A 13,880-nucleotide genomic window follows, 5' to 3' on the forward strand; every position below is an offset into this window, starting at 1 on the left:
TATTCAGAATCAGTACAAAGCAACAAAGTCCTCGTCAATGAGAGTGTAACATCCACAGCACTTAACAGAAATACAGATCTAAGAATTCCATGGTCTCAGAGATCTACCACTCCTTAAGTAGATGACTTGTGCATAAATAACTCTTAGATCAATCTGGTTTTCTTAACTCCCTCGTCATATTAAAAACAGAGTTATCAACTCAAGTGATTGACTCATTTTAATTTTTAATAAAAATGCCAGAAAGTACAAGCTATGTTAAAGCAATCTGTGGAGGTTATGACTCCATTACAATTACCAGACCACTGTATAGACAATTACCGCTTGGGAACATGGGAGTTACTTTTTAAAAAATAACCTCCTTTAACATGCACTTTTGTCTGTTAAAAAGCTGGATTTGGTGTTTGGGAATGGCCTGAACTCATATGGATCAAAGGTATTGGAATAAAATGGGTAATGAGGCTGGATACTTGTGGTACAAATTCAGGTGTGTTTACTAACAAAGTCTATTTACCTTCTTATGAGACTCAAACAGACTTTAAAACAATTCCAAAAAGATGTCCCAAAACTGTTTGGATGGAAGTAGGGCTGTTATAATACCAAGATAACTTCTCAAGGTGGCTACTCCAAGTAAGAATCCTCTTTTGGGTAATTCTTCGGTCTCACTTCACTGAGTGGAAACTTCAACTACATGGTCGCGGATATCCCGTTCAATGCTTGGTCTTTACAAACATAATCACACCTCATACGTACGAACAAAACAATTCCTGCACACCACACTTTATCAGCAATGGGCATCTTATAACACGGAAACATCACATAATAGAGCACCTTTTCTTCAAAATGATCACATATTAATTTGTTTCACCTAAAGCATACTACCATTAAAAATGCCATAATTGAGCAATGCAGAAGCCAGCTTCTGGATCTTTAAAAATCACTTTAATATTAATGGAGGTGATTAATACTTATATGTCACAGACTTATTAGTGTGCAAAATGTTTCAAGTCAGTATTTATTAAACAATAAGTATACCAAAGGGTACTTCTAAATAACTTCCAAAAAGTTATTACCTTAAAGTTTAAACAAAGCAGTTACCTTCCACATAAATTCCATGATAAAATAATTTAAACACACGATTGATTCAGCAAGTCTTTAAAAATTGCTTTGGAAACTGTACAAGGAAGCGTTTTTCTTTGTCCTGTGTCACTTCTTTCTTTTTCCCTTCCTACTTCTGTCCCCCTCAGTTTATAATATTTCGGATGTAAACTCAGGAATTCAAAATGAACGGTATAATTTTGCTTCACAGAAATTATGACCTACACCTTATAGAGAAACAAGGCAAAAACTGAATAGAACTGTACCTCTTTCCAAAAAAAAAAAAAAAAAAATACAATTAAGATGTATAACAAGATTATCTTTGGAAACTAGTTATTTCCCCTCTACTAAAAACAGCAAAATGTTCCACATTATTTTTTCTTTCCCAAGTACACAGTTAATTAGCATACATTCCAACAGTGTGCATGAAAAAATTCCTAAGCCTAAAATATTTAAATGATTTATTCGTGTTTTGGCTAATTCAGTGGCCAAGAAAACATGTTTAGTCATGATGTTTAGATGGAGTCAAAAAACGAAAAGCCAGCAAAAATCTGTCATTATGTCAGCTATAAGTCTCCCTTCTCCCAAAAAGGTAGGGAAAAAAAAAGAAAAAAAGTACTGCTTCAAGTGCACAAGATTCCAGTAAACTTCCAACATCTCAGCTGACCTAGGAATGGAGCAAGCCATCTGTAAAGCCTGGAGTGGTCCAAATAGCACAGATAACTTCAGTAACAGCTGGAAACAGATGCTGGCCCCAAATCAGGCAGAAATCCCATCTTCAGTGTCAAGGAATGAAACGGGAGTCCAAGCTTCTAAAACACGTACCGACAAGTCCAGGAACGCGGACGGATATAATCCAGAAACGTGGGCTTCGATGGGGAAAAAAGAAGGGAAGGGTGGCTTATTTGCAGGCACTGTGAGCACAAGGTGTCAGGGTAGATAGGGGTGTTAATGCTACACACCGCACAGTTTTACAATGCCTCCCAGCACTTCCACAACCTCTAAGCTGTAAGCAGCTCACTAATTCAAAAGATTTTTATCTGCAACACAGATTATACCGATTTACAAGTTTTACACAAAGCTTCTGACCAAATTCCAAACAGGCACTACCTCTTTTCTGTATCTTGCATTTTATCTTAGCACAGGCCTACTTTTGGTGGTCTAAAATCTAAATGGTGGTAGGGTGAGGATGATGAAATATATACACAAATTACTATAATATGAGGTTTGAAATGACTAAATGAGAACAGATGAAGCACCGTGAAAGGTCAGAAATGAGAAAAGACTGGAGCAAGAATCTGAAAAAGCTGGAAGATGTTGCATCCAAACCGGATTTGAAAAGAAAATCTGACAGGTGGATTTGGAGTGCAGAGAGTACCATAACCAGAGACAGCCCAAAGCAGCTAGTTCAGATGTAAAAAGGGGGTTAACAGGAAATAAGGAGGGAGCATTGGGGCAGCATAACAAAAACAAGGCCGTAGGAGAAGCTTTGGGAGAGAAACTGATTAACTGGACTCTAGGCAACTTCAGTTATAGGTCCCTGTGAGAGATACTCAAGTAGACAGATCAAGGAAGCACCATTAAATATTCGGGAGTTCTCCATACGCAACTAAAAGTGAAGGCTCTAAAAATGAGAATCGTACATAATTACAAACAACAACAAAATCAAGGGAAAAGGGATCCTAGGCATATGAGTGTAGCTGGACTTTTTCACAAACAGTTCGCTATTCTGGGATGACGTGGTGGCAGGAGGGGCACACGTGCCATTGAGAAGACTGCAGAACACCACATTTTCAAGACGAAAATTTTCAGGAAGAAAATCAGAAAACACTACAGAAAAAGCAGTGAAAGGGGGAGAAAAAAAGAAAGAGAGAACCGAAAACTAGGAGTGCTCAGTGTAAACAAAACCAGAGAAAAGAAAAATTTCAAAGACTGTGCAGTAAGATCAAATAATAAGCTAACCCTTTTACCTCCCTCCCCTTAACATTAATCTGGCATCATCTCCACTACTCTTCTCCTTAATATTGCCCACGAACCCTCACAACCAGGGGGCGAAAACACTGCTTTTCCGCTCCAGCCTGAATGAGGACTCACATTTTTCAGAGGACAGTGCTGACGTGCATACCACTCTTGGGAATAAAAGCACAGGATGACTCCGTTGCCCGCGAAAAGGGAAGTCCACACCATAACATTCCAAAATGGCCTTTTCCGACTGTCATTGACAATGAAGTTGAAAGCCACTGAAGTCAGAAAGATGATAAATAATGTAACAATCTGTCAGGAAATAAGTGGCTTCAGATATATGCTCTGATCATCATCACAATGAGCATCAACTGTGGGTATTCAGGTTTGTTTATTTATTTATACAGGTATACAGGTCTTATAAGTGAAAATAAAACTTCAGAGTTAAAATTTATCAGTGATTAATTGGAAATCAAATAATATTCAGGACAGGTGAAAATATATTTCATGGACTCATTCATATTTAACCTTGACCCTCCACCCACCCACCCAAAAAAGGGTCCACGTTTTTCAGGGAGAGAACACTGAATTGTTTAAAGTTTTCATGACCTCCCAAATTACTGTTGTCATTAGTCTTCAAGGCTCTTGATGTCCATTTCTCTACTTCAAATTTAAGCACCCTGCAACAGTTTGTGTTTAAATTACTCAAAATCAATGTTGTAAGCATCTCACAAACACTGCCTCGAAATGGTATTAACTAACATCTGGTTTTCTAGACTGCCTTATAGATTTTTTTCTTTTTTAATTAATTTATTTAAATTTAAGTTAGTTAACATACAGTAGTACTGGTTTCAGGAGAAGAGCCCAATGATTTATCACTTACATATAACATGCAGTGCTCATCCCAACAAGTGCTCTCCTTAATGCCCATCACCCATTTAGGCCATCTCTCCACCCAACACCCTCCACAGCAACCCTCTTTCTTCTCTGTAGTTAAGAGTTTCTTATGGTTTGCCTCTCTCTCTGTTTTTATCTTATTTTTCCTTCCCCTCCTCTATGTCCATGTTGTGTTTCTTAAATTCTACAAGTAAAATCAATGATATTTATCTTCCTATGACAGACTTTTTGCCTAGAATACACTCTAGTTCCACTCATGTTGTTGCAAAAGGCAAGATTTCATTCTTTTTGATCGCTAAGTAATATTCCATTGTATATGTAAACCATGTCTTCTTTATTCATCTATGAGTCAATGGACATTTGGGCTTTTTCCATAATTGGCTACTGTTAATAGCGCTACTATAAACACTGGAGTGTATGTGCCCCCTTTGAATCACCATTTTTGTATCCTTTGGATAAATACATAGTAGCACAATTGCTGGCTGGTAGGGTAGTTCTATTTTTAATTTTTTGAGGAACCTCCATACTGTTTTCCCGAGTAGCTGCACCAGTTTGCATTCCCACCAACACTACAAAAGGGTTCCCCTTTCTCTGCATCCTCACCAACATCTGCTGTTTCCTGCGTTATTAATTTTAGCCATTCTGACAGGTGTAAGGTGGTATCTTACTGTGGTTTTGATTTGTATTTCTCTGATGAGGAGTGATGTTGAACATCTTTTCATGTGTCTGTTAGCCATCTGGATGTCTTCTTTAGAAAAGTGTCTATTCATGTCTTTTGCCCATTTCTTCATCGGATTATTTCTTTTCTAGGTGTTGAGTTTGATAAGCTCTTTATAGATTTTGGATAGTAACCCTTTATCTGATACATCATTTGCAAATATCCTCTCCCATTTCATCAGTTGACTCGGGTTGCTGATTGTTTCCTTCACTGTGCAGAAGCTTTTTATCTTGATGAGGTCCCAATAGTTCATTTTTGCTTTTGTTTTCTTGCCTCCAGAGAAATGTCTAGTAAGAAGCTGCTGAGGCTGAGGTCAAAGAGGTTACTGCCTGATTTCTCCTCTAGGATTTTGATGGTTTCCTGTCTCACATTTACGTCTTTCATCCATTTTGAATTTAATTTTGTATATGGTGTAAGAAAGTGATCCAGTTTCATTCTTCTGCATGTCACTGTCCAGTTTTCCCAGTACCATTTGCTGAAGAGACCATCTTTTTTCCACTGGACACTCTTTCCTGCTTTGTCGAAGATTAGTACACCATAGATTTGTGGGTCCATTTCTGGGTCCCTATTTTATTCCATTGATCTATGTGTTTGTTTCTGTGCTAGTACCATACTGTTTTGATGATTACAGCTTTACAATAAAGCTTGAAGGCCAAAATTTTGATGCCTCCAGCTTTGGTTTTCTTTTACAACATTAGATTATTCAGGGTCTTTTCTGGTTCCATACAAATTTTACAACTGTTTGTACTAGCTCTGTGAAGAGTGCTGGTGTTACTTTGATAGTGATTACATTGAATGTACATTGCTTTAGGTGGTACAGACATTTTAACAATATTTATTCATCCAATCCATGAGTGTGGAATGTTTTTCCATTTCTTTGTGTCTTCCTTAATTTCTTCCATAAGCTTTCTATAGTTTTCAGCATACAGATCATTTATCTCTTTGGTTATTTATCTCTAGGTATCTTATGGTTTTTGGCACAAATGTAAATGGGATAGACTCCTTGATTTCTCTTTCTGCTGCTTTATTATTTGGGTATAGAAATGCAACCAATTTCTCTACGCTTATTTTATATCCTGCAACTTTGCTGAATTCATATATCAGTTCTAACGGTTTTTTGGTGGGGTGTTTCAGGTTTTCCATGTAGAGTATCATGTCATCTGCAAAATGTAAAAGTTTGACTTCTTCGTTGCCAATCTGGATGCCTTTTATCTTTTTGTTATCTGATTGCTGACGCTAGGACTTCCAGTACATAACAGTGGTGAGAGTGGACATCGCTGTTGTGTTCCTGATCTTAGGGGAAAGCTCTGTTTTTCCCCATAGAAGATGATATTGGCTGTGGGATCTTCATAAATGGTCTTTAAGATGTTGAGGTAAGTTCCTTCTATCCTTACTTTCTTGGGGGTTTTCATCAAGAAGAGATGCTGTACTTTGTCAAATACTTTTTCTGCATCTATGGAGATGATCATATGGTTCTTATCTTTTCTTCTATTAATGTGGTATATCATATTGATTGATTTGCAAATATGGAACCAGCCTGCAGCCCAGGAATAAATCCCACTTGAGCATGGTGAATAATCCTTTTAATGTACTGTCGAATTTGATTTGCTAGTATCTTGATGAAAATTTTTGCATCCATGTTCATCAGGGATACTGGCCTTTTAATTCCCCTTTTTAGTGGGGTCTTTACCTGGTTTTGGAATAAAAGTAATGCTGGCTTCATCGAATGAGTTTGGAAGCTTTCCCTCCATTTCTATTTTTTGAAACAGTTTGAGAAGAATAGTTATTAACTCTGCTTTAAGTGTCTGGTAGAGTTCCCCTGGGAAGCCATCTGGCCAAGGACTCTTATTTGTTGGGAGATTTTTGATAAATGATTCAATTTCTTTGTTGGTTATAGGCCTGCTCAAATTTTCTATTTCTTCCTGTTTCAGTTTTGGTAGTGTGTGGGTTTCTAGGAATTTGTCCATTTCTTCCAGATTGCCCAGTGTGTTGGTATATAATTTTTCATAGTATTCTCTTATAATTGCTTGTATTTTTGTGCTGTTGGTTGTGATTTTTCCTCTGTCATTCATGATTTTACCTATTTGGGTCCTTTCTCATTCTTTTTGGTAAGTCTGGCTAGGGGGTTATCAATTTTGTTTATTCTTTCAGAGAACCAGCATTTAGTTTCATTGATCTGTTACTCTGTTTTTCTATATCATTTATTTCTGCTCTAGTCTTTATTATGTCCCTTCTTCTGCTGGCTTTAGGCTTTATTTGCTGCTCCTTTTCCAGCTCCTTTTGGTATAAGGTTAGGTTGTGTACTTGTGACCTTCCCTGCCTCTTTTTTTTTTTTTTTTTAATTTTTTTTTTTTTCAACATTTATTTATTTTTGGGACAGAGAGAGACAGAGCATGAACGGGGGAAGGGCAGAGAGAGGGGGAGACACAGAATCGGAAACAGGCTCCAGGCTCTGAGCCATCAGCCCAGAGCCTGACGCGAGGCTCGAACTCACGGACTGTGAGATCGTGACCTGGCTGAAGTCGGACGCTTAACCGACTGCGCCACCCAGGCGCCCCCTTCCCTGCCTCTTGAGATAGGCCTGAATTGCCATGTACTTTCCTCTTCTGACTGCTTTGCTGTAACCCAAAGGGTTTGGACTGTCATGTTTTCATTTTAAACAGCTTCCATGTTTTTTTGTTTTTTTCTTATTTCTTAATTTCCTGGTTAACTCATTCTTTAACTTCCATGTATTTGAAAGTTTTCCAAATTTTTTCTTGTGGTTTACTTGCATGGTATGATATAGATTTTTTTCTACCTGTTGAGAGCTGATTTGTGACCCAGTATGTGATCTATTCCAGAAAATGTTCCATGTGCACTCAAGAAGAATGTATGTTCTGCTGCTTTAGGATGAAATGTTCTGAATATATCTGTTAAGTCCAACCCATCCAGTGAGTCACTCAAAGCCACTGTTGATTTTCTGTCCATTGTTAGATCATCTGTCCATTGCTATTAGTGGAATATTAATGTCCCCTACTATAATAGCATTATTATCAATGAGTTTATGTTGTTATTAATTGATTTATATATTTGGGTGCTCCCACATTGTAAGTGTTGTTACAGTTGTTAGATTTTCTTGATGGATAGACCCACTATGATATAATGCCCTTCTTCATCTTGTTACAGTCTATGCTTTAAAATAGTTTGTCTGGGGGCGCCTGGGTGGCGCAGTCGGTTAAGCGTCCGACTTCAGCCAGGTCACGATCTTGCGGTCTGTGAGTTCAAGCCCCGCGTCGGGCTCTGGGCTGATGGCTCAGAGCCTGGAGCCTGTTTCCGATTCTGTGTCTCCCTCTCTCTCTGCCCCTCCCCCGTTCATGCTCTGTCTCTCTCTGTCCCAAAAATAAATAAATGTTGAAAAAAAAAATTTTTTAAAAAAAAAAAATAAAAAAAAAATAAATAAAATAGTTTGTCTGATATAAGTATGGCTCTTCTGGCTTTCTTTTGACCTCCATTAGCATAACAGATGGTTTGCCATCCCCTCACTTTCAATCTGCAGGTGTCTTTAGGTCTAAAATGCTCTCTTGTAGGCAGAATACAGATGGATCTTGTTTTTTAATTCATTCTGATACCCTATGTCTTTTGGTTGGAGCATTTAGTCCATTTACATTCCAAGTAATTATTGAAAGATAGGAGTTTAGTGCTATTGTGTTATGTGTAGAGTTGGGTGTTTCTGGTGACGTTCTCTGGTCCTTTGTAGTCTTTGTTGCTTTGGTCTTTTTTTCCTACACTCAGACCCCCTTTAAATTTCTTGCAGGGTGGTTTAGTGGTCATGAACTCCTTAGTTTTTGTCTGGGAAAGCTTTTCTTTTTAAGTTTATTTATTTTTAATGAGAGAGGGGTAGGGAGGGGCAGAGAGTGAGAGAGAGTCCCAGTCAGGATCCGTACCGTCAACACAGAGCCCAATGCAGGGCTTGAAGTCGGACGCTTAACTGAGCCAGCCACCCAGGTGTCCTGATCTGGGAAACTCTTCATCTCTCCTTCTATTCTGAATGACAGTCTTGCTGGATAAAGCATTCCTGGCTGCAGATTTTTCCTATTCAGCACATTGAATATTTCCTGCGAATCACTTCTGGTCTGCCAAGTTTCAGTGAACAGGTCTACTACTAACCTTAGGTGTCTAGCCTTGTAGGTTAAGGACCTTTTGTCCCTAGCTGCTTTCAGAATTCTCTCTTTATCTTTGTATTATGCAAGTTTCGCTTACATGTCCTGGTGTTGGCATGTTTGTGTTGACTTTGGTGGGAGTTCTCTTGCCTCTTGAACTTGGATGCCTGTTTCCTTCCCCAGATTAGGGAAGTTCTCAGCTATAATTTGTTCAAATAAACCTTCTGCCCCTCTTTCCCACTCTTCTTCTGGGACTTTATGATATAGATATTGTTTCGTTTCATGGGATCATTTGGTTTCCTAAGTCTTCCCTTGTGATCTAACACCTTCCTTTCCCTTTTCCAGCTTCATTATTTTCTACAATTTTACCTTCTGTATCACCTATTCTCTCCTCTGCTTCTTCAATCCTCGTTTTCACTGTATCCAGTTTGTTTTGCATCTTAGTTATAGGATCTTTTATTTCAGCCTGACTAGTTCTTAGGTCTTTGATCTCTGCAGCAAGGGTTCTCTGGTGTCCAGGCTTTTTTCAAGACTAGCTAGTAGTCTTACGACTCTTGTTTTCAATTCTTGTTCAGATATATTGTTTTTGTCTATTTTGAGTAAGTCCCTACCCATGATTTCTTCTTGACCTTTCCTTTGGGGAGAATTCCTCTGTCTTGTCACTTTGGCTAAATTTCTGTCTTCTGTGTGTTTTAAAATCTTGTTACATTTCCTAGACCTGAGAGTAATGCTGTTAAAAAGGGGTTGTACACTGTCTGGGGCCTGGCACTCGAGGAAGTGTTTCTGGTATATGCTGTGTGCACTCTGCTGTTGCATTTTGGCTGCTCTTTCCCACTGGTCAGTCCTCTGCAGAGCTCCTCCTTGTCTGCAGTGAGGGAGTGTTTGGACCTTTAACTAGCTGTGTTTTGATTTGTTTGTTGGAGTAACCCTGGAAAACAGGACGAGAGAGGGAAAGCCTGATCCCCCCACCCCCACCACCAAAAAGAAAAAAAGAAAAGGAAACAAAAGGGAACAATAACAACAAAAAAACTCTCAAACAGAGAATCAAAAAACTATACGGCTGATTCCAAACAAAAAGGAAAAAAAAAAATGAAAAAGAAGAAAAAAATAAAAAAGCCCCTTCCAAAAAAAAGAGAAAAGAAAATGAAAAAAACAAACAAGAAACTATAAGCCTGGTTCCAAAAGAAAAAAAGAAAAAAGAATTGCAGGTGTCATTGTCAAGCACTCGATTTTCAATGCACTTGGTGCATGCTGGGTGCTGGCTGTGCTGGTCTGGAGGAGAGGCCAGTAGCAGTTGAGTTGGGTCAGCCAGTCTTGCTCCAGTAAATAAGCAGTTGCCAGGCACGAAGGGGCGGGGTTTGGTGTAAGGAAGTCCTGCCTCCACTGGGGGCAGCTGTGTTGTTCTCTGAAGTCCCACAGTGTTGATGTTGGGGGGGGGAAATGGTGCCATCCCAATCTCTCAACCCCGGACCGGGGATCTCATACCTCCTGGTATTCAGGCAGCCCTCACCGAATAGCGAGGGCAGTCAGCTTGCCCTGTGCTACAACTATCCTGCACCTTCTCCTTGCAGACAGCTGGGATCCAAAACCCAGCATCTAAAAGGACCCAGCATCATACAGATCCACTCCCCTCCTCTGGGGTAGAGCCTCTCTACCTTCATGATGAAAGGCCTTTGGCTGGCACCTACTGGGTCTTTTGTCCTTGGGGAGGCAAGAAACCCTCTTCCAAGAGTACTCCAGGAAGGAGAATGTTCCCTCCCAATGCGCCCCAGAGATCTCTACACCACTCTATACACTCCAGGACCAACTCCCTCCTCCCCAGGAGCGCACGCCAACAGCTCCAATCCAGAGAAGGTTGCGCACTTCCAAAACCTCAAGAGTTTGAGCTCGGAATGCAGTGTGCAAACAAACAAACACACAAACAGAACTAGACACTCACTGCTTCTCGCTCCCCAGTCCATGGTCCAGAGAAGTTTTCCTCTTGTGCTAACTCAGTGCCACACTTCCTAAATCCCTCTCTCTTTCTCTCTCTCCCTTTTGTCTCTTCACAGAAAGGGTTCCCTCCCTTCCATGGCATTGCCATTTTCCTCTCCCCTAATTCACTTCCACTCGCCTAGTATCTGCCAAGCTCTCTTCCTCCAACTGTGGAGATTCTTCCGCCACTCCGCAGATCAATTTCCTGGGTGTTTCAAGTGATCTGACCTCAATATTAGCTATGTTTGAGGGATGAGGAAAGCCCAGGGATCCCCCTACTTCTCCACCATCTTAACTCCTTGCCTCTATGCTGCCTTGTATTTTCTCAATTTCTCTTTTACCTTGATACTCGGTACTCACAGCGTGCCAAGATACTTACTTCCAAAGAACATGAAGAGCACGAAAAGCACTGGATAGAAAAAGTTCAAGCAAACAGCCAAGGCATATTCATGCACTACAGCAGACACAGCAAAGACAGCTAACATGGCAGCCCATTTGAATCTCTTCGTGAAAAACTAGGATAAAAGGAAAATAGGAAAAAGTCATTTTTTAAAAAGTAATAAGCATGAACTATATACAGCTGACCCTTGATTTTCTTATAACATTTTCTTTTCTCTAGCCTACTTTATTTAAGAATATAGTATGTAATAATACGTATAACATGCAAAACATGTGTTAACCAACTATTTGTTATCAGTAAGGCTTCCAGCCAATAGTAGGTGATTAGTAGTTAAGTTTCGGAGGACTCAAAAAATTATATGCGAATTTTTGACTGTGTGGGAGGGTCTGCACTCTTAACCCTTGTGTTGTTCAAGAGTTAGCTGTATATAAGACTTAAAATTATCACATGCTGGGGCGCCTGGGTGGCGCAGTCGGTTAAGCGTCCGACTTCAGCCAGGTCACGATCTCGTGGTCCGTGAGTTCGAGCCCCGCGTCAGGCTCTGGGCTGATGGCTCAGAGCCTGGAGCCTGTTTCCGATTCTGTGTCTCCCTCTCTCTCTGCCCCTCCCCCGTTCATGCTCTGTCTCTCTCTGTCCCAAAAATAAATAAACGTTGAAAAAAAAAATTTTTTTTAAAAATTATCACATGCTAAAGGCACCTATTTAATTATGTTTGTATTTGATTTTTCTGATCTACTCTTTGGATTAAATGAAATGTAGTGAAATAATTACAAAAAACATCTAATGCTTAAGAATCCTTATTTTAGTAAAATGAGGCATTGTCAAAGCCATTAATGTCAAAGGATCTGGGCATATTTTCAAAAACTTATTTGTAACTACTATTTGCAATTCACTACCACAGACCACAGTTTTCATATATAGATGGACACATCACATCCAATCTCAACCTTTAGAGTAACACTGTACGATAGATAGGACAGGCATCCTCCACATTTTCACAGGTAACTAAATTATGATTTATTTGGAAGGAAGCGACATGCCTTGTCCATAAGTGAAACTATATTTACAAATGAAAGAACACTCGACTATAGCGCTATTTGCACATCATGCTATTGCTTAACCCAACAGTCACTTACTTAACAACTAAAATCTGCAATCCAGAGATACCAGCATTAATCAATCACGAGATTCAAGATTACACTTCATCAGTCTAAATAGATTCCATTCTAGGGGCGCCTGGGTGGCGCAGTCGGTTAAGCGTCCGACTTCAGCCAGGTCACGATCTCGCGGTCTGTGAGTTCGAGCCCCGCGTCGGGCTCTGGGCTGATGGCTCAGAGCCTGGAGCCTGTTTCTGATTCTGTGTCTCCCTCTCTCTCTGCCCCTCCCCCGTTCATGCTCTGTCTCACTCTGTCCCAAAAATAAATAAACGTTGAAAAAAAAAAAAATTTAAAAAAAAAAAAAATAGATTCCATTCTAAAGAAGGTCTCAAAGACACATATCACCAACTGGAGATACACCAAACATAAATGTTTCCCTTTTTTCGCAAAGAAACAAAAACAAAAACAAAAACCAAGAAGCTAGATTATTTGTTGGCAATCAGATTCAAAGAAATGATCCATTACTGGTAGATGATTTCAACGTCTCCAAAATCCTCCATGCGTTCTTACTGTAACCATGTAAACTAAAATCCAAAGCAAAACCATGGTATTAGATCTAGTAATTGTACATACTAGTCCCTAAGGAGTAGTGTTCAAAGCATAAGGTTTCTTGGACATATAGACCTAAATGGCCCAGAGCAAACTGAAGACAACTAAGTATAACTTCTTCCAGCGGCACAATACTAATACCTTCTGGAAAAGAATCTCCATTTTTTGAACATGAACTAAATCTTGCTGCTTACCCAAAGAAAGTCCTTGTAAGCATAGTAATATAGCCAGTCATGAACTACCACATTCCAGGTCCTGTAATAGTTAGAGTATGATGTAGAGTTCCACCAATCCTGAGGGAAAAAAAGCAAAGGTTCAGAACTACATACACACACACACACGTACACAGAGAACCAAAGTAAAACACCCTGAACGTTCCTAAAGAGCACACGCACACAACATAATATCCAGTGTGTTATAATTTGTTAGTCCATACGCTGATGTCAGAAAAAACTTAAAAGGCATTTTGGTTATTAGTGTTCAATAAGACATGAATTCTGGTTCTAAAGTCCCTAAGCTCATTTTGTCTCATTATTAAAGAAGTTACGATGGAAGATACAGAACATACAGAATTATTAAACCTAAGGTTCACCTAAATAGCAAATCCCCTTACCTTGCTAAAACACAAGGAGAGAATTCTAAGGTCATGTAGACTTAGTGTGCAAACCTGAAGAAACATCCACTGGTACCACAAGTGACAAAATTTATGTTGCACAAGGGAGCGAGACAATGGTTACCTGCAAGTCCCGGTGCGCCTTCATACATATCTTGCTCCCTACTTTCAGATCAAACCAATGGAATCAGAAAGCTACAATTTACAACCCACACTCCCAGTTTCTTTCAGAAAGGAGTGCAAGGCTTTGGGTGTTGCCAGATGAACCACGAAGAAACAAAACTCCAGAGGGCTTTAGGCAGGGTCACGGAACACTGTGAGCAACCCCGCTCCTGTATGAAGCTTAATTCCAACTTTGCAAGTATAAGAATACTAT

At 39.6% G+C, this 13,880-nt stretch overlaps 1 protein-coding gene across 3 annotated transcripts in view; it reads right to left on the reverse strand.

The window, feature by feature from the left end:
* Positions 1–207: 207 nt before the first annotated feature.
* The window catches only part of SOAT1 (sterol O-acyltransferase 1), an 84,836-nt gene continuing 71,163 nt past the window's right edge, over positions 208–13,880 (reverse strand). For all 3 annotated transcript variants that reach the window (XM_045452734.1, XM_045452735.1, XM_045452736.1), the window contains 4 exons: positions 13,086–13,184; positions 11,165–11,300; positions 3,190–3,335; positions 208–1,964 (listed from right to left, as the gene is read on the reverse strand). In XM_045452734.1, the coding sequence (XP_045308690.1) occupies positions 1,908–1,964; positions 3,190–3,335; positions 11,165–11,300; positions 13,086–13,184 (438 nt within the window). In that variant the 3' untranslated portion in view covers positions 208–1,907. The remainder of the gene's footprint in view (positions 1,965–3,189; positions 3,336–11,164; positions 11,301–13,085; positions 13,185–13,880) is intronic.

The sequence above is a fragment of the Leopardus geoffroyi genome, chromosome C3 (genome assembly GCF_018350155.1).
Source record: "Leopardus geoffroyi isolate Oge1 chromosome C3, O.geoffroyi_Oge1_pat1.0, whole genome shotgun sequence".
In the NCBI taxonomy this organism is placed as follows: domain Eukaryota; kingdom Metazoa; phylum Chordata; class Mammalia; order Carnivora; family Felidae; genus Leopardus; species Leopardus geoffroyi.